The 25,847-nt window shown below is 40.5% G+C and overlaps 1 protein-coding gene across 11 annotated transcripts in view; it reads left to right on the top strand.

Moving 5' to 3' along the window:
• FOXP1 (forkhead box P1) overlaps positions 1-25,847 on the top strand; it is a 627,515-nt gene that overhangs the window by 373,301 nt on the left and 228,367 nt on the right. For all 11 annotated transcript variants that reach the window (XM_021070851.1, XM_021070841.1, XM_021070850.1 and 8 more), the window contains one exon: positions 10,907-11,094. In XM_021070851.1, the coding sequence (XP_020926510.1) occupies positions 10,918-11,094 (177 nt within the window). In that variant the 5' untranslated portion in view covers positions 10,907-10,917. The remainder of the gene's footprint in view (positions 1-10,906; positions 11,095-25,847) is intronic.

The raw sequence follows: 25,847 nt of genomic DNA, 5'->3' as shown, positions 1-25,847 counted from the left end.
CCCTAGCTACAGGAGTTCCTGGGGAGGGGGTGGAGAATGCAAATATGCGTATTGGAGTTTTTGAAGAGTAGAATTAAATAATTGTCCCTCTCACACAACAGAGGAAGGCAAGCCACAGACTTCTGGTGGCCTGCATTTGGAAGTGGCCATGATGCTGTAAATTTAGCATTCCCTTTGGCCACCAAAGCCCTGAGGGGCTGCACTGAAGGGGCTTCACAGGAGCTACATAAAGTGTGTCATGGAACAGGCTGGTCACTGATTGGTGTTAGGGCTCTGGCCCCATGTGTATTCAACTCTATAAAATAGGGAAGTGGAAAAAAAAAAAAAAAAAACCATTCTGAATTTGTCGTCAGTCACTTTATGAGAATTCAGCTGTTTGCATGTTTAACGGGATAAAGTCCAGTCTGGCAGGCTTTGTTAGAGACTAAACTTAAAATGGGTTTCCTTAGGTGAAAACCTATTTTAATTAAGCTCCCCAGAACACCTGGCCAGGTCGTATCCTAAGCTTCAGAGGCTTCCTTGTGGCAAAGCAAACAGCCTAGTACTGGATTGGCAAGGCTCCTCTCTGGTCTCTGTTTAATTATTTGAGCTCATCTGGATTAATATGCCAGGGCGTGCGGCTGGATTCTCCTTTGCGCTTCTGTTTCCTAGAGCAGCTTCTCACTTCCATCCTCTGCCCACAGTTGCCATGATGACAGCAGTTCAACTTTTGTTTGTTGGGAGAGAAGGAAAACAAGCCTGGTAGTCTCCTGAAGTTCTAAAAATAAAAATTAGACATCTGTAACTTTGAAGAGGGTGGGATGCTGGTTATCTGCACTCCCTGATGTCTCAAGAAGTTTACAGTTTCCCAGGAAAGGTGTGTTACAATGGGTTGTGAGAACCAGGCACCTAGAGTTTCTCTGAGCTGCTTGGGTGCCCTGGAGGTGGAATTCGGAAATGCCTTGGACTTCCCGAACTGGAGCAGCAGAACCGAATACTATTAGGAACCATGAGGTTGGGAGTTCGATCCCTGGCCTCCCTCAGTGGGTTAAGGATCCGGCGTTGCCGTGAGCTGTTGTGTAGGTTGCAGACACGGCTCGGCTTTGGCGTTGCTGTAGCTGTGGCATAGGCCGGCAGCTGTAGCTCCAGTTCACCCCCTAGCCTGGGAACCTTCATAATGCTGTGGGTGTAGTCCTACAAAGCAAAAAAAAAAAAAAAAAAAAGCGTTTTCCTTGGAAATTTCAGGTCCCTTGTCTTCACATGGAAAGCCTGATAGAAAATGGAAGCCATCTTTTTGTTACAAATGTAATTTTAACTACCACCTTGTTCCTCTAGCAAGTCATAAATTACAGGGAAAATTAAACATCCTGTTATTTACCATCTCCCTTCCCTCTGAATTGTCCTTCTGTATATAGTAAATGTTCACCATGGGTTTTGGAAAAGTTCGTCATTGGTTGATTACCTTTATATTTTCAACCACTGGGACAGTCCTACTTATGTGAAGACTTAAAATGATTAAATGACTCAAGTTCTTTTCTAAGTTTCAGAATTCCACAATGGTTAGTCATTCCTCATAAGTACAGGAAATAGAGTATTTGAAAAGAAGGAACATAAAAGGTGGTGACCACAAGCCCTTGATCTCATTTGAGGGAGAGGTTGGCCTTGGATTTGTCTGTTGTGTAATCATTTAGTTAAAAATTCAGCAGTTATGGGAGTTCCCTTGTGGCACAGGAGGTTAAAGATCCAGAGTTGTCACTGCAGTGGCTTGGGTTCCATCCCTGCCCCAGAAACTTCCACAGGCTGCAGGTGCAGCCAAGGAGAAAAAAAGAAAAAAGAAAAAAGAAAAAAATATATTCAGCAATTAGGTGCTAAATGCCTGTTATGTGCAAGACATGTCTTAAAGTCAAGTTGGAGAGAAAGGAATTTTTTTGCTTTTAATTCTTACTAAACAAATGGAGGTGGGGAGGTGCAGCAGGAAAGTACTTTAATCTGAATATTTTCTTCCATATAATTGATAAACTTAGATGTGTCTCTGGTTTAACTGATAATACAAACTAGTTCCTATTTCTTTTCCCCCCTCCTCCTTTAACTATAAAGGAGAGAGAACTACATTATTACTGTAATTATTATTACTTTCTTATTGTTATTAATTATTACATTATTAACAATGAACATAATCTCTATCCCAAACTTCCAGCCAACTGAGGATTCCTTTTTTTTTTTAAACTGAATTCCTGTTACAGATTCTGGCTCTGTCGGTTGCATCCACCATATTGTTGCTTGTACTCATTCCTTTCCTGCATTCTTGAAGTCCAGAGGGATGAGTAGTTCCTTTAAGACACACATGCCAGTGCTCTCTAGAAGAGGTATTCCTGGAGCTTATTTCTTTTTTCTCCCCTGAGAGACCCAGCCCATCACCTGCATGATAGTCTTTCTGTCTCTATTAACCTAAGACCTATGAGGATTGCAGGTTTGCCTTGGTCCTCCTCTATGACTCAATAAGTGACCACTAAAAAAATAAAGAAAATACATGCTTTTGACTGTTTCGTTGCACCTGAACTTTTTTCTCTTTTAAGTGCTAAGTGAAATTCCAGATTTTTAAAAGATAGATCTAGACATCCACAGTGCACGATAAAGTTGATAATACATAAATCATTTTTAACAACAGGTAATATGCATAATTTATGGTGTTACAGTGCTATCTTTTTGATATTTATGATGGATAATGCTCAGTTTTTGCCCTCATATTACTGCTTTAAATTATACCACAAGAAAATTAATGAGAAGGTAGATTTATGGGTTTCATTTGTTTGTCAATTCGGAAATTAATTGGGTGTTAATTTTAGCCGTCCCTCATCAGGCCAGGACTTGAGTCTGTGTGCATTACTTTGTATTCACTGTGGCTTACTTCCCATTTACTGTGGGTCACTAGCTTTGCATACATTAAAATAGCCCTCCGGCTCATTCCCTTGATTACTTTTTGAACTGCCATGCATTAGAAAATTTACGCCTTTCTGTTATAATTATGAAAATCTGGTATTGGAAGATGGCGCCTTCACAGAGCAGTCAGCACCCGAACTTCTCAACTTGGTTCTCGGATTGTCTTGCGGTGAAATGGGACTCCTGCCGCTGGGGGCAGTGGACAGATGGATGGTGGTGTCCGAAGGGTTCATTGACAGTGTACGGAAGCGATCTCCTGTTCTTTTCTTCCTCCTCCCCTTCCACTTTCTCCAAGAGTATGCCATGAGATCCCCATTCGTAGACAGTACAAGTATGCAGTATCTTAGAGCCACAGCCCCTCCTTCCTGCCCTTTTCCCACCTGCTGCTTTAACTCCTACATATCACCTGTAATTCCCTCCCCCAACCCTTCCTCTCCTCACTGCCACTTGCTCCAGGAGCATCTCACCAGGTAAAGGGTGAACAATTGGGGAGCATGTCCCACATGCTAGGAAATGTAGAGCCCTCTACAGAGAGGCTCTGTCTTCCATCTGGATGCTTTCTGTGGCTTGATTCTCTGATTTGGATAGGAGTAACTCCCAGGACAAGAGTAAGAGTATCAGGTGATTTAGTGTCCAGGTCACCCTGGTGAACAACCTTTGGGGGTTGATCCCCTAGCCACACCTTGCACCTTAAACCTCCTTTGTGTATAGCCTGTTGCCAGGTAAATTGTTTGTACATTTTGAGGGAACCAGTTCTTTTATATAATGAGACCTAGAAGTACATACTGGCTTTATATCCTGAAGACGCATTTTTCTTCTTCTTTTCTGAAGCACACGAACATGATCATTAAGGATTTTGAATCTTTTTATTTATTTTTTTTGGCTCTTGTCTTTTTAGGGCTGCTCCAGTGGCATATGGAGGTTTCCCAGGCTAGGGATCCAGTCGGAGCTATAGCCACCAGCCTATGCCACAGCAATGCGGGATCCGAGCCACGTCTGTGACTACACCACAGCTCATGGCAACACCGGATCCTTAACCCACTGAGCAAGGCCGGGGATGGAACCCACAACCTCATGGTTCCTAGTCAGATTCATTTATGCTGTGCCATGATGGGAAATCCAGGATTTTGAATCTTCATGATGTAACATGAGTATTTTATTTTATTTTATTTTGGTTTTGTCTTTTTAGGGCCACACCTGCAGCATATGGAAGTTCTCAGGCTAGGGGTCAAATAGAAGTTACAGCTGCTGGCCTGTGCCACAGCCACAGCTACACAGGATCTGAGCAGTGTCCTGCAACCTACACCACAGTTCACAGCAACGCTGGATCCTTAACCTACTGAGTAAGGCCAGGATCCAACCCTTGTCCTCATGGATACTGGTCAGGTTTGTTACCACTGAGCCATGATGGGAACTCCACAATGTGAGTATTTTAAAGAGTTCTTCTTGCGTAGCACAAGCTAGCCTGACCCCCACCCGCATTCTTGTTCCATCTACACACCCTACTTGGAATATAACTGATGATGAAGTCAGAGCCACATGCTCAAGATTTCTATATTACAGGCATACCCTCTTTTTATTGTGCTTCGCCTTATTACACTAAACAGAAACTGCATTTTTTTAATATGTGGAAGGTTTGTGGCAACCCTGTGTCAAACAAGTCTATTGGCCCTATTTTTTTCCGGGAGCATTTGTTCACTGTGAGTCTGTGTGTCACATTTTGGTAATTTGCACCACACTTCAGACTTTTTCATGATTATTATATTTATTATAGTGATCCATGATCTTTGATGCGACTCTAATCAAAAAAATGATGCCTTCCTGAAGGCTCAGATGGTTACCTTTTTTTTTTTTTAGCCATAAAGTGTCCTTTAATTAAGGTTATGTACCTTGTTTTTCAGATATAATGCTATCTATTGCAGATTAAATGGACTACAGTATAATGTCAAAATTACCTTTTTTTTTTTTTGACTACCCCTTGGCATGTGGAGTTCTCAGGCCAGGGATCAGATCCGAGCTGCAGTTGCGACCTATGCCATCCCTTTAACCCCACTGTGCTGGGCCAGGAATGGAACCTGCATCCTGGCACTGCAGAGACACCACTGATCCTGTGAGCCACAGCAGGAACTCCTGTAACGATTACTTTTACATGCACTGGGAAACCAAAAAATTTGTGTGACTCGGCTTTATTGTTGTGGTCTGGAACCAAATCTGTGATGTTTCTGAAGGATGCTTGTATAGAAATTTACATAGTGGCTCCATCTTTAAGGTCAACCTTTTCCTCCCCGCTTCTTCTTTCTCTCCAAGACTTCCCACTTCCATCTTTCCATCTTTTTTTTTTTTTTTTTTCCCTCAGAGCTTCTGTTCTCTCTTCAGAATGCATGCTATTTTCCTTCTTTCCTCACACGTGGATGAGCAATAAGAAAGAGGGTTTTTCTTTTTGGGGGTTGGGGAGGGGATGGATCATATTATCACTCTCATCATTTTCCAAAAAGTGATTTCACTGTTAACTTTTCTTCTCCTCTCCCCAAAGAAGGAGAAATATGTTTTACAAAACTATGTTTAGTTTAATTTACACATCGTTTCATGAACAGACCAAGTTCTTTAAGGGCATTTATTCTGCTTCATATAAATAATTGATCAGCCAAGTTAATTTACTTCTGCCTGACTTGGTCAACCTTAATTAACTGCCCTGGAATCAAGACTGAACTTTTTGTTAGCTTAAAATCTTTCACGAGCATGATAACAAGGGCTTTATTTTCCTTAAATTTTCAGCATCAACACTGTAACCAAGGAAATAATCATCATAATAAAGCATTGCTTTAATTTACTATAAATACATTGGCCTGGATATTATGAATTTTCCAGAATACTTCCAGAGAGCAGCTCTGTTGGCAACGGCAATAAATAAGAACGCTAAACTCAGTTCTTATCCTTCCTACAAGTCCCTCCAGCACCGAAATCGATCTTTTGAAATCAGTAGCTCTGTAATGTTTCCAAGCAAGATGAGGAGCGGGCCATTTTGGCTTCCTTAAGCTTTCCGACATCTGTGCGATTGTAGCATCAGCTTTTGTATGGTTGTGGTGAATGGATCATATGTGATTTAAACACGCCCCGCTCCTTCAGAGACGCTAGTGAGAAAGCCAGAGGAAGGTTTGGCTTTGTTTCCAGAGAAAGGCCTTCTTAGTAGGTATGGCAAGCCCATGCCCTCCAGGTGTTCTGCCTTTCCTCTTTTGGGATATGTGCATCCTTTCTCCTTGGCGGTTTGTCACAGAGCAAAGCAGTTTGTTGGTCCTAGGGTGTCCTCGGGGAAGCGAAGGTTATGCATTCTGGGAGCCTGAGACAGGCACCCGAGAAAAGAGCGTACAGCATCCTGTGGTGGAGACACAGGTGCCTGACCCATGTCTGGTTTTCAAGATGACTTGAAAATTGTAAAACTCAATCGAAAAAGGCAAATACAGTTGCTCGCTTAAGAAGGCGAACCCTTTCAGCTTTGTATTTTAGATGCTTTTCTTTGTCTCCCTGCCACCCTCATTGTTGTCTTTTCAGGTTTGGACTTGGTATTCTTTGCGTTGATTTACTCATTCACCACCTAGCCTGGGACTTGGCAAACTGGAAATTTTTTCATCGTGTATTGAAGGGACAGGTTCATGTCTGCCACAGCAGGTGATACTGGCTACAGCTCTTCCTTAATTTGCTGAGGTTTAGTTTTTTTATCTGTAAAATGGGAAGAGCAATCCCTGCCTGCTTTTTCTCTCTCACAGGACTCTTGTGTGTCTAAAATGTACATCAGAGGGCTTTGTAGTTGGTGCAGCGTGATACAGATAGAAAGGCTTATTAAGTGGCTTGGAACATTCCATAGAAAGAAAAACTGCCAGCCCAGATATTGTTAGAAACGTTCTTAGACATCGACACTCCTAATTTTTCCCATGTGCTTTTCAAAAACCTGTTTTCTCCTGATTGGTGTGGGAGATGATGGGAAAATTTAAATCTTCCAACCGACATACTACTGTTAGCACTTGACTAATTAAGGACATCCTCGGACCAAAATAATCCTTTATGCAATTTTGGTCCCAAAGCCTGCTCTCTCACAAACCTGGTGTGCAAGCCAAGCTGCTTGGCGTGATGCCTGCAAAACTTGTACTGAAGGACTTGGCAGTCTTCTTTGGAACTGCATAGAGCAAACCCTTCTCATCAAATTGTATGGTAGAAATTGTTCTCACTCCACCCACCACAATGGTGTCAACCTCAGCAACCAGGATCGGGGTCAGTCTCTCGGACACGTGTCTTCTGGTCTGGGGTGCCGACAGTCACATGCTTTGAAAGCAGCCTTCTACCTGCAGCTCTCAGTTTCCTAAGAACAGATACTTGGCTAAATATGCCCTATGCTGAGGGCAAGTATAGAGTTTAGGTATAAACTATGCTTTGGTTTTTGAAGAGTGGGAAATCCCTGATATGGGTACATGGATAGGTGTTCCACAAGGTTAAATTTTTTTCCCTTTTTTCTTTAGGTGTTTTTTTGCTTTTTAGGGCTGCACATGCACACACACGGCATATGGAGGTTTCCAGGCTAGGGGGTCCAGTCCAAGCTACAGCTGCTGGCCTATGCCCACAGCCACGGCAATGCGGGATCCAAGCCGCATCTGCCACCTACACCACAGCTCATGGCGACACTGGATCTTTAATCCACTGAACGAGGCCAGGGCTCAAACCCACATCATGGATACTAGTTGGATTCGTTATGGCTGGGCCACAATGGGAACTCCATCTTTAGGTGTGCTATTGATATATCTTAATCAAGAAATGAGTTTCCTTGGTAACAACTCAGAGACAATTGTTCTCGCCCTTGAAAACCTAAACACTGTCTTTTCCTTCACTTTGTACACATGGGGACGTTTGTGGAAGAGAAACTAAACAGTGGGGAAAATACTACTTAGGTTTCACACACTGATTTTTTTTTTTTTTTTAATTTTTGGTGATGAAGTAGGTACTTGCATTGCCTGGTTCTTGCATCTTAGAGAAAGTTTTAGTTGTTTTTGGAGATTGTTCGCTCTGCAGACTGTAAGAATATGAGTGCAAGTGTTAAACGACTATAATTACTAGAATATATGATCCAAAGAGACAAGAGTGAATCAGCTGTTGTGTCTGGGTTTGTTTCCCACCTGTTAACAAAAAATGCCATTCTTAATCCAGTTCAAAATTGGATTAACTTTAAACAATGTACATCTTCTGGTTTTATGAAGTTGGTAGTCAGGTTGGATCGTACTAGGCACTGAAAGGAAATAAAGGCAGAGTAGAATATTTATGCTTTTAATTTTTCCATTTGTTTTAAATGTATAAATTTATAGAAAAGAGACTTCAACCAATTTCTAGCAAGAGGGCAACCTCCTGTAAAAATGCCCAGTTTATTTTATTTTTATTAGAGTATAGTTGATTTACAGTGTTGTGCCAATTTGTGCTGTAAAGCATAGTGACCCAATCATACATCCATCTGCATTCTTTGTCTCATACTGTCTGCTGTCATGTTCTACCCCAAGAAACTGGGTATGGTTCCCTGTGCTATGCAGCAGGACCTCCTTGCTTATCAATTCTAAATGTCATGGTTTGTAAGGATGCCCAGTTTTTGAATTTCCCTGTTGTCACACATTTCACATGTGGGGGGAGAAATCTATAGCATTGGTTGTACACATGTATTTCAATCAATTTGTCTAAGTTTTCTGTCCTTTTATCTAGGATTGGTATTTCACACTTAAGTCCTAATTATTCAGGCATTTTTCCTCTTGTATGTTTGAATTGTCATCCTCTGTTAGTCACTGTTGTTTTTTTTTGGCTTATGAACTTGGAGTGACCCTGGCATTTTCGTTGTTCGGCCCCCACTGCTCCTCAACTTTAAGAAAACACATAGCTAGGAATTCTCACGTCAGTTCGAACTTGTCCATTCTCGGTTCCATCATTAGTAGCGATGATACATGCCGGGCAAGTTAAAAATAAGTCTCATGGAGCCTTAGGTTTCTCATCTGTAAACTGGGGCTAGGAACTGTCATGAAAACTAAATGGGAGGTTATGTATACATCACTAGGAGGGCGTGGTACGGCACCGGTGATTAGGAAGTCGTACCAATTGATATTAGCAGATGTTATCTGTTCTTTGTCCCAGTTGGCCATCTTTACCGAGAGCCAGAACTGACTCTCCAGGATAATGGTTTTGTACTGAGAGAGAGAGTGTGAAATACATTTACACAAAGGTCCTATTTTCTAGTGACTCGCCCTGGACAGCAGTAGTTCCCCCGTATCCAAAGCTTCACTCTCTGAGGTTTTTTACCCTCGGTCCGAAAATATGAAATGAGAAGTTCTAGGAACAGTTAATAAGTTTTAAATTCCACGAGATGAAATCTTGCCCTGTCCTGCTGCAACCTGCCTGGATGGTAATTGTCTCTTTGTCCAGCATTTCCCGCCCATTTGTCACTTTGCAGTCATCTCGGGTATGACCTGGTGTCATAGGGCTTGTGTTCAAATAACACCTATTTTACTGAATAAGGGCCCCAATGTGCAAGAGGAGTGATGTTGGCAAGTCAGATGTGCCAAAGGGAAGCCAGAACGGGCTTCCTTGAAGTGAAAAGGTGAAAGTTCTCAACTTCATAAGAGAAGGGGGAAAAAATCATGTTGTGAAGTTGCTGAGATCTCTGCCGAGATTCTATCCACAATACTGCGATGAAGAAAAAAATAAATTCGTGCTAGTTTTCCTGTTGTAACTCAAAGTGCAAAAGTTCCAGCCATAGGTGTGATGAGTGCTTATTAAGGTGAAAAAGGAATTAAGTACATACAGTAAGATTATTTTGAAAGAGAGACCACATTCACGTAACTCTCATTGCAGTAGATTGTTATATTTGCTCTCTTATTTTGACTGGGGTTCATCTCTTACTGGTCCTAATTTAGAAATTAAACTTAGCTTAGGTATGCATGTATAAGAGGAAACACAGTATGTATAGGGTTTAATACTAAATGCAGTTTCAGGCATCCACTGGGAGTCTTAGAATATATCCCTTGTGGATAAGAGGCAACTATTCTGTGAGTGTGTGTGTATACATACATGTTTGTATATATATGTGCGTATGTGTATACTTGTGTGTATATATGTATGTGGGGTGTGTGTGTATCTTTTTTTTTAACTTGATGTTTAGTACTTTCAAATTTAGAACTTTGATCTGCCTAGGCAACATTTTCTCCAAAATAAACATAAAAAGACCTAGACCTTTCAGGCATTAAACCAAACTAGAGGCTAATAAGCCAGCAGGAGAAACACCTAAACTTGAAATGGGGCTTCTTGGGACAACTTTAACCATACAACAAAGATCATTTGTTCAGGTTCTAAAAAGTGGTAACTTTTTTTTTTTTTTTTTTTTCCTTTCTTAAAGTGGCTTATCATTGGAGTGGACAATTTTGAAGAGTTTCAATACTTGAATGATTCTAAGGAGTGTGAATTTTTAAAAACCGCTTTTGGGGTTTTGACTGTAAAGGTTTTCAGCAGGAATTACTTCAGGGGCCTCCTGGTAATGGGTATCATCTCCTGAAGACCGAATTTGGAGGGTATTTTTCTAGGAGTGTTAACACACAACACAGAGTCCGCACGTACTAACTGATATGCTGTATAAAATGACTTAGAGTTTTCGAGCAAACCATATAATCTCAGAAATTTGACCATAAATTCCAGGTTCACCTGAAAAATGTTGCTTTTTTTTCCTAAGGGGAAAAAGAAAATACACACAAACAAGCAATTCTATGAAAACTTGTATTTGGACCAACAGTTCTATACTCAAAATCTAGGGGATCGGACCACTAACAAGGGATTAAGTTGAGTGAAAGAAAACGACAACTGTTTACAGATTTTGGCAACATTGAAGGCAGGGCCCTTCTCCTTATGTACAACAACTGTGTTAACAGCTGCTTTTTCTTTCTCCCCCACTCCCTCCTGAAAATCCTTCTATCAGGTTTTTGAGTCATGATGCAAGAATCTGGGACTGAGACAAAAAGTAATGGTTCAGCCATCCAGAATGGGTCGAGCGGCGGCAACCACTTATTAGAGTGTGGCGGTCTTCGGGAAGGGCGGTCCAACGGAGAGACGCCGGCCGTGGACGTTGGGGCGGCCGATCTGGCCCACGTGCAGCAGCAGCAGCAGGTACCAGTGCTCTGGACTCGGGCTGTAGAGGGTGGTGGCTGCGAAGCCCACCCCTTAATCTTATCCTTAACCACTGCAAGTGTCTGATGTTTCCTAGGCTGTCGTTCTGACTGTAAGCAGCATTTTTTTAAGTCACTAGTGCAGCAGGGCCCTGGTGATTGGCTTTAAGAGACTGGTCCTCCAGCTCTTGGGAGTTCAGAGTCTTGCAAAGCCCCCTCTTAGGGAATGGCTTGTTCAGAATGAGATTGGGTGGACCCCTGGCCACTTCCTTCAAGCCCCTCCTGTGTTAGCCCAAAGTTTCACTACTTGGAATAAAATGAATCTTTGGTGAAACAGTTCCCAGTGTTTGAATTAAAAAAAAAAAAAAAAAAGGCGTATCAAGTAGAAGGAAACAGAAGTTCCTGTCATGGCTCAGTGGTTAAAGAATCCAACTAGGAACCATGAGGTGGCAGGTTCGATCCCTGGCCTGGCTCAGTGGGTTAAGGATCCGGCATTGCCATGAGCTGTGGTGTGGGTTGCAGACGCGGCTCGGATCTGGCGTTGCTATGGCTCTGGTATACAGCTCCGATAGACGCCTAGCCTGGGAACCTCCATATGCTGCGGGTGTGGCCCTAGAAAAGACAAAAAAAAAAAAAAAAAAAAAAAAGAAGGAAACAAAATAAGGGATCAAGGATGAAAGAGAAATAAAAGCTATAAGATAGAAGTAGGCGAATAAGGGGAATATAAATAAATAGAAATACCCAAGCAGAATTGGGTAGGTAACAAGACATCAGTAACACAGGCCTCAGTGTAAGAAATTGTTTGCTGCTACCTGGAGAAATCTGGGGAGATGAGCCACTTACAGATGTTTCTTATATACCTATGGCAGTTGGTATGTGGCTAAATCCTATTAATGTGTCTTATTGGTGGCTCCCCAAAATACACATAAGTTGAGACATATTCCTTCCTCTTATATCCTTTCTAGGCATTTAAGTGGGTACCTGGCAGTGACTGGTAAAATACTTCCAGATGGTAAAGGGTGTGACCTAGAAGGTGGTGTTGTGTGGCCAGAGTGTTGATGCAGATTCCAATAAGTAATGACATTTGTTTGAAGATAGGCATTGTTTTCTCAGCCGTTCTTGGAATGAGGAAATACTGTTTGCTTTTGTCTATGATACTGGTTGACTTTTGTTGCATGTTAGTGTTTGATTCCTTGATTCAATACAAAGTAATGGTGCCATTTGGAAAAAGGTGAAAAAAAGAATGATGCATCTTGAGGCCTTTCTGAATGAAACAAATTGTTGGGGGATGAGAGAACAGGAAGAAAAAGGCAAACCTCTCCAACCATTTTCTTGGACTCTGTATCAGAGAAGCAAAGGCCATCCTTTCGTGTCTTAGGCATATGGCTTTTACCAGGGTCTAAAGCATGCTTGGTTTTCTCCTTGCTGAGAATTTTTACAAATAAGGAATCATCACATTGTTAGCTGATCAGAGGTTGGTGGAACCAGCACAAGGCAGTGGAATCTGTCCGGGAAAGATACAACAGAGAGAAAGAGAAGGAAACGAACAGACAAGCTAAGATCTTAATTCGGAGGAGCGATTTAATCTCTCTCTCAGTGGCAGCTCAAACTTGACTGCGCCTGCTCCCTGGTACACATCATATCGGCTGAGATTTATGATCTCTGTTGTGTATAAACTTGGGGTATTTGCATTAGTACAAATGGCCAAATTCTACCCAGTGAGAGTGTTGACAAAGCCTGTCAGTAAGTGGTAGAAAGGTATATGTATGTGTATGTGTATGTATATATATTTATATGTGTGTGTGTGTTTGTTCATGTGATATTCTCAGATAGTTATGGTTATTTTGGGAATAAGTAGTTGGTAATTGGATTTGCCATTTTCTATGCCCTTACCATAGAGAGGCCAAGATCAACTGTTTCTTTATGGAGCAGCTGAGGGGAGGCTGTTGACTAATGGGGTATGCACCCTGAGTAATTAGTATTTAGAGTATGTTAATCAGATAAATAGGAAATGAACTTCTGAGTTTTATTTGAAGAAATAAAAACCATTTGCTGTCTCAAAGTTGTAAGTCTGCCAAAAACTTTATATACTCTCAACATACACACAGATACGCATACAGAGAGACATACACACAGAGACACATACACACACCCCTAGCCCACTAACAGAAACCACAAGCTGACCTCCCAGAAGAAGGTTGAGAGCCTTTTAACAGCATCTTCCTTGAAAACCATCAGTAACTTTATCTTGGCTATACCCACTATGGAAAATATCTTGTTATGAGTTATTAATATAAAAGTCTATACCTTTTGATTGTGCTTCAAAGTGCTATTAATATTTTTTTATAACAATTATATACCTATTTGCCACTCATATGTTCTGGGAAGGAAGAAAGCAGTTGGCTCTATCATTGTGGCTAAAACCCCACATACTGTGGTTGGCCAGCCTTTTCGGTCTTTTAAAATAAAATACTGACAGCTGTGTGACTTCCCTAAGTGTACGATGGAGGCTCTTAACAGGTTGTTGGGGCGGGGGGAGAAAATCTGTAGATGAAATAAGAAAAAAAACTTTTTAAGTATCAAAAAAGTTTTACAGGACTCGTGTGATCAGTTTTCTTCCAGACTGAAAACTGCAACAATTAAACAGTTTGGAGAAATCTGAGTGTCACCGTGATGGACGTGGGTTGTTTTCGTCATTTGTATTCTACAGGTTTTTACTTGAAGTGAGAATACCAGCAGTGAGAAAATCACAGCCATGCTGAATTCATTACTGCGGTAGTCACACAAAACCACGGATAAAATTTCAATAACTGCAGGCCACAGTTGAGTAAACAGTTGCACTGAAATTTAATTCCTGTTGACTTTTCCCCCATTCCTCGCCAGGGGCACATTCTGATTCTGTAGTACAAAGACAACAGGGGTTACAGCTTTGATTAATGTAGGACAGTGGAAGAGAATTAGAACTGTAAAATATGTTAGAAGTCCATGGAACAAAAAGATCTGGCTTAAAAGGGCTTGGTATAAAAATGAGTTAATTATGCTGTGTATGAAACTGAACATTCTAGGATTTTCCAGTTGCACCAGTACAATCATGGACGATAGAGAATTTTTACCTAGTGCCAGGATTTAAGGTAAATAAATGCAAACCTTTTCATGTTTGATTCATATTACTGAAGATAACTACAAATGAGACCAAGGGCCTTTTTAGGATGAAGAGCTTTTGTGAAGATGCGTGGTGGAGTGAGTGACTTCTGTGCTGGGTTTGGTCTATAGATTGGCCAAATTGGGTCCAAACAGAATTGTTGTTTTTTTAAATGACGTGGTTGATAACCTCGGAAAAAAAAAAAGGGCAAAATCTGGCTTTTCCATATTCTCTTGAAAAATCAGCAGATCTGGTAACCAGGGCCGGATACTCCTACCCGGGTAACAATCTGGGGAGATGAACTGCTGCTGTGTCAGGGAGTCTGAAGCTCTCCAGCCCCAGTTCCCATCCACTACGTTGGCTCACTTGTGCCCTCTAGGCCGCAGAGTTGGTGATTTTGGTCTGCAAGTTGCCATCATCACTCAGAAGCCATCAGCCTAGGAGAGGTGCTACCATTAGCTGGAGGAGCCCAGCCACACACTCACAAGCCGTCTTCCTCTCTCAAAACTAAATATATTATCTCTGTAATGTTTCAACTCTACTTGCATCTGAGCCATGAAACGATTATAACAATAGTTTTCTAATACTATAATTTGATAGAGTTTCCCAACATGCTCCTTGAGCCATTGAATAATTCTCTACCCAATACCATAACTGCTTTTTATTTCCTATTATGCCCACCCCATTTCTAGGTCTGTAAAAGTTCTGTGCTGGATATGGACTCCTCCATTATGAAACTCAGCAACAAATACTATTACCAATTACTAAAGTGGTTTTTTTTCCCCTTAAAGAAAGGATTTTAAAATGTCCAGAGCAATTTTTTAAAGTGTGTGGATTAATGCATTTTAAAAGTCTTGAATTTTAGAAAGCAGAATTTTATTTCCATATTGCTGCAAATGAGAGCTTTTTCAGATAAGCATATTACATAGAGCATAATGTTTAGAAGTTTCTCCATATACAGCATATGCTGTCAGGTCAATTAACAGAATGCATACTAGAAAATGTTTATTCAATAAAAATGAATAGCTGTTAAATAAAACAGCTATTTTTTAACAACATTCCATTTAATGATGGACTTTTTTTCTTTTCTTTCTTTCTTTTTTTATTTTTTTGGTACCACCTGGCACTTTTATTGTCTGCAAATCAGTGTAGGGAGAGCTTTGGTTGCTAGAGTTTTGAGGTGTGGCTATCGTTTTCTATGAGTAGGGCAGATTAGAAGTAGTCTGTAGAGAAAGACACTTTAAAAAGATAAAACTACATATGGAATTCAAAGATATATTATTTGAAGAGAATGGATAAGTGGTGTGTTTATTTTATATAGCCTCTTTGACATTTGGTGTAAGGTGTTAGACATTTTTGCCCAAAAGATAGTGGTACATGTTTCACATTAATAATGTAAAAGGAAGAGAAAATATTCTGTAACTCTTAAGGTGGTAAGAGAAATAGAAAGGATAGGGAGCTTCTGCAAAATCAGGAGAGGAAAGGAGAAGGGTCCATTGGGTTGAATTTTACCAATGAGCCATTGAAGGAGGTAAAAGATTAATTATGATACAGGAAGTTCCCATCATGGCTCAGCAGTGATGAACCCAACTAATGTCCATGAGGACACGGGTTTGATCCCTGGCCTTGCTCTGTGGGTTAAGGATCCGGTGTTGCCATGAGCTGTGGTGTAGGTTGCAGACATGGCTTGGATCTGGCGTTGCTGTGGCTGTGGTTTAGTCTGGCAGCTGCAGTTCTGATAGGACCCCTAGCCTGGGAAGTTCCATATGCTGAGGGTACAGCCCTAAAAAGATGACTCCCCCCCCCAAAAAAAATATATATATATATACACATATATATATGTATATATGTATATATATATGAATGACGTGGGACCAGAGAAACTCAGGAATTCCTCTCTTCATTGTCAAAATGGCAGAATGAATCCCTTCCTTTGGTTTTTGTTACTGAAGTTACCAGTGGATCTTGAACAGAGCAGGAAGGATAGTCTACCACCATTTCAAATTTTAACTGCCTCTGTGGGAAACAATGCCTGGAAGAAATAGCTGTCAGTGTTAGATGGGTGAATGGGCAGTAAGCTCATTTGAAAGGAGCCCTCCCTTTGTTTCTCATTCTTACCCATCCTCCTGAGGGGGACTGTGTGAAATTCCAGTGGCCATCCTTTGCCTTGTTTCTCCATCCACAGAAGGAAGCCCAGGTAATTAGATATGGCGCTAGGTGTAAAGACAAGGTTACCAGTGGCCAGGTGAGCCCCACCATTATTTTTTTCTTTCGAAAAGGCTGCTTATATACTTTGTAGGAACACCCTCAAGTGGACTTTTCCCATTGTAGCTGCCAGGAACTGTCTTTGGATGCCGTTGAAAGAGTAAAGAGGTTCCCCATCTCTGTCCAAAAATGGAAGCTTTCAGAAGACATTATAGAAGATGACAAGATTATTCATGAAGCTGGGCCCTGTGATAGGGGCTAGTGCCTTCCTTCACTGGAAGGTGAAGACCCGAGGTATAATTTTAAAGGAATTGCTCTGCTAAGATAAACTCATTGGGGACACAAGGTAGAGTTCAAATACTAAAGAAAATTTTGAGGGTCAAAAATAGTTTGTAGGAATCAGTGCTACCAAAATGTTAGCAAAAACCATACAAACAAATTGAAACAAAACGGAGACAGGAATTCAGATAATTCTGACAAATAAAGAAAAAGCAGCCACAACAATAACAAACACACACTTTTTCTCAATTCCTTTTGTGGCTATTTCTGGCAAAGTCATCTTTCACCCTGAATGCTAAATTTAGTTCTCTGTTGTTTAGACCTGCCTTCCATCAAAATACTGTTGTCAAAAGATTTATGTAACTTGTGATGTGAGCCTTGTATGAAATTCTTTCAAGTTCTGATTTCTGAACAGTTGTATGTCATTAATCTCTCCATTGGAAATTAAGATGGCCCAGGAAACACAAAAGAAAGAAAGGAAAAAAAAAAAAAAAAAGAGTTGTGTACATAAGAGAGCGTAGTAATAGGAACCCAGATGCCACATTTCATTATGAGTGAAGTGGACCCTCTTGACTTGATGCAAAAGCATTGCTACTTTGAGAAGGTAATTTTCAGCCCTGACCTGTGAGCTAATAATACTAATAAAAAAGTACTCCCTATCTCTTGTCTAATCAGAAATCTCTTTTTGAACTTTCGGGAGGTATGACTTTAATAGTAATTTGTTGACAGATTCGCTTTGGTGATTGCAGAGAGTTTGTTTTGCAAAACTGGCAGGCTCCTAGCTGTTCTGGGAGGCAAGCAACCTACTTTGCTGTTTTGCAAGTGCTTGCTTTTATTGACAACTAGTGCTGAACCGGCAGAATTGGTATGTTTGTGTAATGTAAACCTACAGCTCGCCTGATGGAGTCTAGTGTACTTTTAGGTAGTGCATAGATTACTTGATAAAAAGGGTTACAAGGTGGCTGCTTTTATGACAGAGTAGAATAGCAATATAAATGCAAGTGGTAGATGGAGCAACAGAAAGGAAGTTTATATAGGGAATTGAACCCCATATTAGAAAGTTTCTTTTCATCACTTAGTCTTTGAACTCCAATCTATTGTAATTATGAAGTGTTACTTGTAACATTCCAGAGACCCTTTGCTAAATACTATGTTTGATTTGGTTGGTGGAAATACAAGCACATTTTTTTCTTCCTCTCTCCCAAGAAAATGTGGTGAAGCGAATTTTGCATACTGGCCTGACCCAGCTGTGGTCCAAGTGGACAACTAAATGTGCTACAAGACATGTCTTAACTTTGTTTCTTAGCTTTGGATTTCTTGAAATTCATTTGTTCATTTGTTGGCATATTCTTTCATTTAACCAATACATATGGTGCTCACTTCTTTATAAGGAATGGTGGGGACCACACTGAGGTGCGAGGTCCTGAGAGAGCATGGGTGAATAACTTGGAGTATATTTGGCTGGAGCCTAAAGAGTAACCCTGGGGAGCAGTGTTAGAAGAATGGTTCGAAGGTAAATTGAGTTCAGTTTGTGGGAGGCTTGAGTTTCTAAGCCAAGGGATGTTTCCAAGCCAAGAAGAAAGGCCATGCAAGAGGAGTTGGACTTGAAGATAAATTAGAAGGTTGGACCTGGACTGGAACGTAAGGAAAGAGATCCCTGAGACATTAATAGTAGTGACAAGGCTGTTGGGCTTGGCCCTGGATTCAGTGAGGGGACACACCCTCAACTCCTGTCAGGGAGGACGCCCTGCATGGACCACCCCCTCCCCCTCTCTTGCTCCCTGCATTCCTCCTCCTCCTCCTTTCGAATCCCTTGATCAGTTATCACCCCCATCAGGGCAGGAATGGGCCTGTCTCATCCCCTGATGCTCCTCGACGTAGAGCCTAGTACCTGGTGGAGGGTAGCTCTTTGACGGATTCTGTGAATGAATGAAAGAGAAGGAGGAAGGAAGGCCTGGATCAACAGAGAGTCTTGAGGGGAATGTAGGCGTTTTGAATGAGATGGGAGGGCATCGAGGAGCGAGAGTAATGAGGGGTGGCTCAGGGTTTCTGACCTGAATGACCAGCCCGGGGTGGGCGCCATGAACAGAGAGAGAAAGGGCAGCAGGAGGACAAGCCAAGCTCCTTTTGACTGCTCACTCCTCGATTATTGCCATGTGGTAAAGAAAGCACAAGCATAATTTTAACTGGAGGGTGGATTTATTTTGGAAAAGTATCCTCCTCCCCTTTTTAAGTTTTGGTTTTTTTTTTTAAAGACGACCATCCTATATCACTCGGCCTCACTCTTTTGACTGCCTATGTTTATTCAGATTAAAATTATCGAGTATTTTCCCTTTAGCCTTTGCCGGTTACTAATGAGTATATCTTCCAAAAGTCACATGGGCAGGGCTGATAAACTGCCTGTGTTTCTATTGATCAGGGAATGTGCTTATCTCTCTTAGAGACCAAAACTACCAAGTTAGATCTCTGATAAAGCCTCTCATGTTGACACAGGCTTCTTAGAATGAATTTGTTTTTTAAGGTGAAGGAGGTGCATGTTGTGTTTCCTTTGTTGGAAAAATACACTATGTAATTATTAAACAGCTGGTGCTATCGGAAGACTCATTTAAGAGGAATAGATTGCACTGCTTAGGGAGAGCAAGGCTTGTTTGTGAGTTGAAGGTGAGCCCTTCACAGAGGTAGGTGGAACGAAAGAAGCTCTGTCCTCTTTAATCAGAAGTTGCAGGATATTTTCCTGCAACTTCTGCATAAACTGAAAGCGCAAATCCTGAAGGGGTAGGATTTTTTTTTTTTTTTTTTTGTCAAGTTGGTAACCCTAGGTTTCTCCCTGAATGAACTCTTTTATCCAGTACAAAAAGACTGTGCCTTTTAGACAGTACCCCAAATAAAATGAACTTCCTAACGCAGATTCATCTTGAGCAAAGTTTCTTAAAGTAGACCATTTTTTACACACTTTCTCATCCATGCAGCCATAAGTAATTGTCACCCTCACGGTTGCTTGTCAAAAGAGGCAAAGTGTCAGTTGATTCGCAATCTTTGTTTTTATCACTGTACCTTCTCTCACCCCCTAACACCCCTCTCTCCACATTGAAGAGAAGGTGACATGATGTCTTCTTAGTCATTCAAATCCAATAACTTTTAATCTGAAGGTTAAGTAGTGAGATATAAACTAAGAGATGATAATATCAATTTTATGTTCACTGAAGGGCACAATATACCTCTTTCTAGTAGAGGGAAAATTGTGCGTAAAATGTCTCTTGCTTTTCGACAGCAGAGCCGTGCCTCGCAGAACGAAAGGAAGAAAAAGGTTTGGAAAAAATTTAATAAAATAAGATATAACATCTTGAAAGACGGCTAAAGTAGCGTTTTATTGTTATAATTATTGTGTTAATTTTTCAAGGTTGCATGGTAAGTAGTTCCATTTTTATAGCCTCTTGTGTTGACTCCTGTTATCCTCTCTACGAACTCAACAACCTTTTCAAGGTTAAAGACTGGGAGAGAATGACATAATGCTCATTCTTTCCTGACTATTTTTGGTCCTAATGTGTATGATAAATAATACTGCGATAATATTGCTTACCTTGCCTCATTTTTTTCCTCCTCGCAGTGATATTTCCATTTCAAACGCAATAGAAATTCTACATGCAGAGGTACTAAGTGGAAATGTGTTTGCAGTGTATCTTTTTATCATGATATACCGATTATCTTGTTAGATTTACACTTCTTTTACAAACACAAAGTTTGTGCTGTGTGTTATGTGGGTGTGTCATGTGCATTGATATATAGACCTACTGTATCATTAATATGCTGTAAGACATCATGCTTTTAAGAAAGCATCATGCATAAGCTGGATATGTGATATTCCCCATTATAATTGTCAAGATTATATTCTGTAATGTAGTGATTCACAATTAGAATTGTCAAGATCGCATTCTGGAATTACTTGAAACTTGTCTTAGCCATTCATTCAGTACCTTTATTGGGTAAGTTCTAGGGACAAAGTGCTGTGTTGAGCTTGCAGACCATACTGGGGATCCGTGAACCAATACAGAAGGCCAAATCAGCCAAGTCTGGCCTGCCATCTTTTCTTTGGAGTAAAGATTTTTTTGAAACACAGCCATGCCCACTTGTCTATTCTTGTCTATGGCTGCTTTATTCCACAGCAGAGAGGAGCTGTTGCAACAGAGAATGCATGGCTCACAGTCTAAAATACTTATTATCTGGTCTTTTATGGAAGATGTTTGTTGACCTAATGGATTTGTGAATGGCAGATGTGGCAAGATTTGCCTTCCAGAACCTTCTACTCTTATTTTATAGTGACGCAACTAAAGGATTTCTGAAGTGTGTGTGTGTCTCACAATTTAAGACTTTTGCATTTTGTTAAATGGTCAGTTGACTTGTAAGTGTCTTCACACCTGCACAGTTTCTTTGTAATCATTTAACTGAATGCATCTTACAAGCGAAAGTTTTGGCAAAATTGGCAGTTAGAAGAATAATCAGCCAGCCTACCAAGGAAGTGGAGGCTTGGACCCTGATGAGTCACTCAAAGAGTGGATATCCTTGGCTGTGGTTCTTTTACCAAAGAAAATTAACATTAAAAAAGTAGCATATCGGAGTTCCCATTGTGGCTCAGTGGTAAAGAACCCGACTACTATCCATGAGGATGAGGTTTTGATCCCTGGCCTCGCTCGGCTCAGTGGGTTAAAGGATCTGGAGAGCTGTTGGATAGGGTACAGACGCAGCTCCGATCCTGGGTTGCTGTGGCTGTGGTGTAGGCGGGTAGCTACAGGTCCAATTCACCCACTAGCCTGGGAACCTCCATATGCCCCAGGTGAGCCCCCTTTAAAAAAAAAAAAAAAAAAAAAAAAAAAAAGAAAGCATATCTTATGTTCATAATCCCATGGTCACTTAGATGTTACAAAGAAATATCCTCAATATTTCCCTGCAGTCCTAAAATTCATGATCTAATTTGACTAGGAGAAGGCATAAACATGTGCATTAAATATCAATAACAATTTCAAAGCAAATGAAGAAAAGCTGTAGAGGAGATGCCTATGACTAATTGACAGATGAGTAATTTAAGCAATAAATCTTAAGTGACCCAAAGAGGATGTTTCCTTGGATCTGTGTTGTTGGAATTTTTGAAGACTTGATAAAATTTGGGAAACACGAGTTCCCACTGAGGTGCAGCAGGATCGGCAGTGTCTCTTGTGCACTGGGACACAGGTTCAATCCCTGGCTGGCACAGTGGGTTAAGGATTCCACGTTGCCGCAGCTGCGGCGTAGGTTATAGCTAGAGTTAGGATCTGATCCCTGGCCCAGGAACTCCATATGCCTCGGGGCAGCCAAAAAAGAAAAAAAAAAAAATTGGGAAACAGTATTACAACTATGTGCACACTTGCCAATTTAGTTTAACCCTTTCAATCAGGAGATAATGAATAGAAGGTATATCCTGAGCTGTGTAGATCTGGCTTATGTAGATAAAATGGCCAAGAGATGCATCTTTGCCATTTTGCCATTTTTAATTTGGGGACAAGCCAGGGTGGATTTCTACTGTGGGAGGACTGGAGGCTTATGGTAAGTAGAAGTTTTTTTATGCTGGATACCAGCATCTGAGTTGATTGGTCTCCAGGAAATGGTCCGGGGCCTGTTTACACAGACCATTGCCTGAGTTGAGTGTATGATTTCCAGAGATTAGATGAGGGCTGACAAGACTGGTCATTTGGTTGGTGGTGTCCATATTTCACATACTTTCTTACTGAATTTTAGCTCCTTCACCTCTATTCATCATAGGGCTAGAAACTGAAACCACGATACCTTATTTTAAAATAGTTGTCACATTGGAAGATCTTCATTCAATCCAGCTATTTTTATGAACTGACAGTCTTTCCTAGAAAGTACATTGGCTTTGTATTCTCTCCCTTCTGCTTTTCTTCTTTCTTTTCTTACCTTCTTGCTTATTGCTGTTTCTAAGTTTGTTAGCAGACGACTTCCCATTTTATCTCCCAATTAGTGAAAATCTCTTGAGTCTTCCAGGTGGGTGGCTTTCTCTGGCATGGGCTGTATCCTTAATTCCATCGTTCTTATATTTTGCACCTTTACTGTCTGTCCTTTGTGAGTCTCATGAAACTCCAGCCTCTTTTGCTCTGAAAAGTGTGTGTGTATGTGCGCGTTTGTATAACTTTACAATTACAGTTTCATGTGCATCATGCCCCAGCTCTCTACCCCCCAATTAAAATACTATACAGTTCATACTGCATGCTAATTAGATTTGCTAGCTGGTTCAGTGTTTTGACAAATGTTCTTAGCTTTTTCTATGTTTAATTAATGTTAAGTATATTAGTAACCTATCTCTAATTTGGAAAAGGTTTCCTCTTTTGGCTCTAAATGCTTCCCAATGTGTCCCTGGAATTAGTTCTTGGAGATCTCAAATACAGCACTGTAAGTGCCAGCTCTGAAGAAAATTCTGGAAAGTAAGGTCATATAAAGAACTCGGTATGGGTTCCGAGAGTCATTTTATGTCTATTCAAATGCATTTGTCAGGTTTACATACTCTTTAACTTTCCCAGCTAAAGAACGGTATGAACTAGTTGGAAGATCTTGGTGCAAATGAGCAAACATTGCAATAAATGATACGGATAGCTTTGACACTCTCTTATGTGGCTTACATAAATTTGTGCAGCCTGTTCTGGGTGCAGTTTGGTGTTGTGTAGCAGGAGACTTAAAACAGACCCTTTGATTCAGGGGTACGTTTTAACTGAGTAGTTCTCAAACTTGTATTTGCATTGGAATCACCTGGAGGACGTCATAAAATACAGATTGTGGGATCCACCCTCAGGTACTGGAGGAGGGCCAAGAATTTGTATTTCTGATGCACACTTGATAACCACCAGAAAAGGTTGAGTATCTAAAAGCATAAACGATAGAGGCAGCCTGTTTGGCCTGAGTCGTGACTTTGCCACTGACAAGTTTGGTGATTGTGTACATCAGTTAATTTGTCTGTGCCTCAGTTTACACAGCCATCAAATGGGGATAGTATCAGTATTTACTATTCTGAGTGTGTGGATCTATAAATATTAGCTATTGTTATTCTTTATCACCATCATTATTAGGAATGTAACCTATGGAAGCAATGTGAGGCATAAAGATATATACCTGAAGATGTTCATTATGGTAGTTTCTATGATATGAAAATGAAAAAATGCCCTGAGTCAATCACATTATATAGATGGTTGTATATAAGTTTGAGGTAATATTGTGGATCCATTAAGAATCATACTCTTGTAGAATATTTAATTACTTTGTCCATTATAAAAATTTTTAATTTTAAAAATTGGAGTGGGGAGTTCCTGTCGTGGCTCACCAGAAACGAATCTGACTAGTATCCATGAGGACGCAGGTTCAATCCCTGGTCTTGCTCAGGTTAAGGATCTGGTGTTGCCATGAGCTGTGGTGTAGGTCGCAGACATGGCTTGGATCTGGCATTGTTGTAGATGTAGTGTAGGCCAGCGGCTGCAGCTCCAGTTCAGCCCCTAGCCTGGGAACCTCCATGTGCCGCTGCTTCTTGTCCCTAAAAAAAAAAAAAAAAAAAAGAAAAAACCAAAAAGAAAAAAAAATTGAAGGAAAAAACCCTGTAAAAGCCTGTGGAAATGTTATCAATATTTTTTCGTGTGTTAATGGCTTTGTACTTTATTTGGTATACTTTTCACTTTTCTATATATACAAAAATTTCTACAATAATGTTTATTGTCTTCATAAGTAAAAAGTTATTTTGAAATATACATTCACACTACCTGAAAAATTTCTATGAGTGTATAGAAATGGCAGAGAATACCTGCCACCTGAGCAAGATTTTATATGTATTTTATATATTTATGAGTTTCTAGGAAATTACTATAAATTTAATATAAATATGTAATTTATAAAATGATGTAAATATATAAGAATATCACATATTTATACATTTTTCCCATAGACCTCAAGGGATGCATTTTCATAGTTATAAGATTTTTTTCCTACATGTTTGAGTTTCCACCTGCCACGTATCTCCTCCTAGTACTGTCTCTCCACCAACTTCTAAGTATTTCCACCATCAGATTTGACAACCACTCGCTCTCCTTATATAACATCCTATGTTTATGACAAAAATCATTCTGTGGTCCATCCAAACAGAGTGTAGATTTAAAAAAATATGCACTTAGATTTCTCCACTGCTTCCCTATTCAGAAATCCTTCTTTGTGTGTTTGGACTTTGTCACGTATTGTATTGACAGTCATAATGTAGTCATACCCATTTGCTTACCCAGTTGGGGCTATTTCCACTAGAGACTTATTGCACTGCCCCGGGGAGCTAGAAAAGGTAGGAAGAATGTTTCATTGGAGACATTTTAGTATTCTGCTGACACAGGTTTGAAACCCAGCTCCAGCATGTACTAAATGAAGGAAGTTGGGTGAGTTATGCCCATCTCTTTGAGCCTCACTTTTCTCATCTGTAAAATGGGGCAATGGAGATAACTTTATCTCTGGTGCCCCAGAGAGGGTTTGTGTGATGAAGACATTGAATCAGATGCATAAAGGCCTTAGCACAGTAGTTAGCCCCTTAAAATGTGCTCACAACACTGTTGTCCATATTCAGCACCTTGTGAGGACATTGAAATGTCTTGGCTAACATATCAGGATTCAAAGATAAAGGTTCAAGGATGGATCCATGTTTTTTTTTTCCTCAGGGCTCATGTGTTCTTTAGCCTCCTCCATGCACTTCATATTCAAATCCAACCACCTTGGAACATTGAAGACGTTCCTTTTAGAGACCTTGAATATGAGAAGTTTTGTGTCTTCCCTCAATGAGAAGATTAATGGAAATAAGCACACAGTCCTGTTTGACAACCGGACTCTTCATTTAGGAACTGACCTCTACATGAAGACTGCAGAGAATCAGTTCTTGTAGGCAATTAGTGCCCCAATTTACCATTTTAGAAAAGAAAACACATATCCTAATAAATACAGAATTTCTCCTCCATACCTACTAGCAACATTACTGAAGGGGCCCCACACACAAATGTTTTAAATTTAGAGGCAGAGTTAAGGACACAGTTTGCCTCCAGAATCTGAATTGAATCAGGGTTTTA

This window comes from Sus scrofa, chromosome 13 (genome assembly GCF_000003025.6).
Source record: "Sus scrofa isolate TJ Tabasco breed Duroc chromosome 13, Sscrofa11.1, whole genome shotgun sequence".
In the NCBI taxonomy this organism is placed as follows: Eukaryota; Metazoa; Chordata; class Mammalia; order Artiodactyla; family Suidae; genus Sus; species Sus scrofa.
This window is presented reverse-complemented; position numbering and strand designations above follow the sequence as displayed.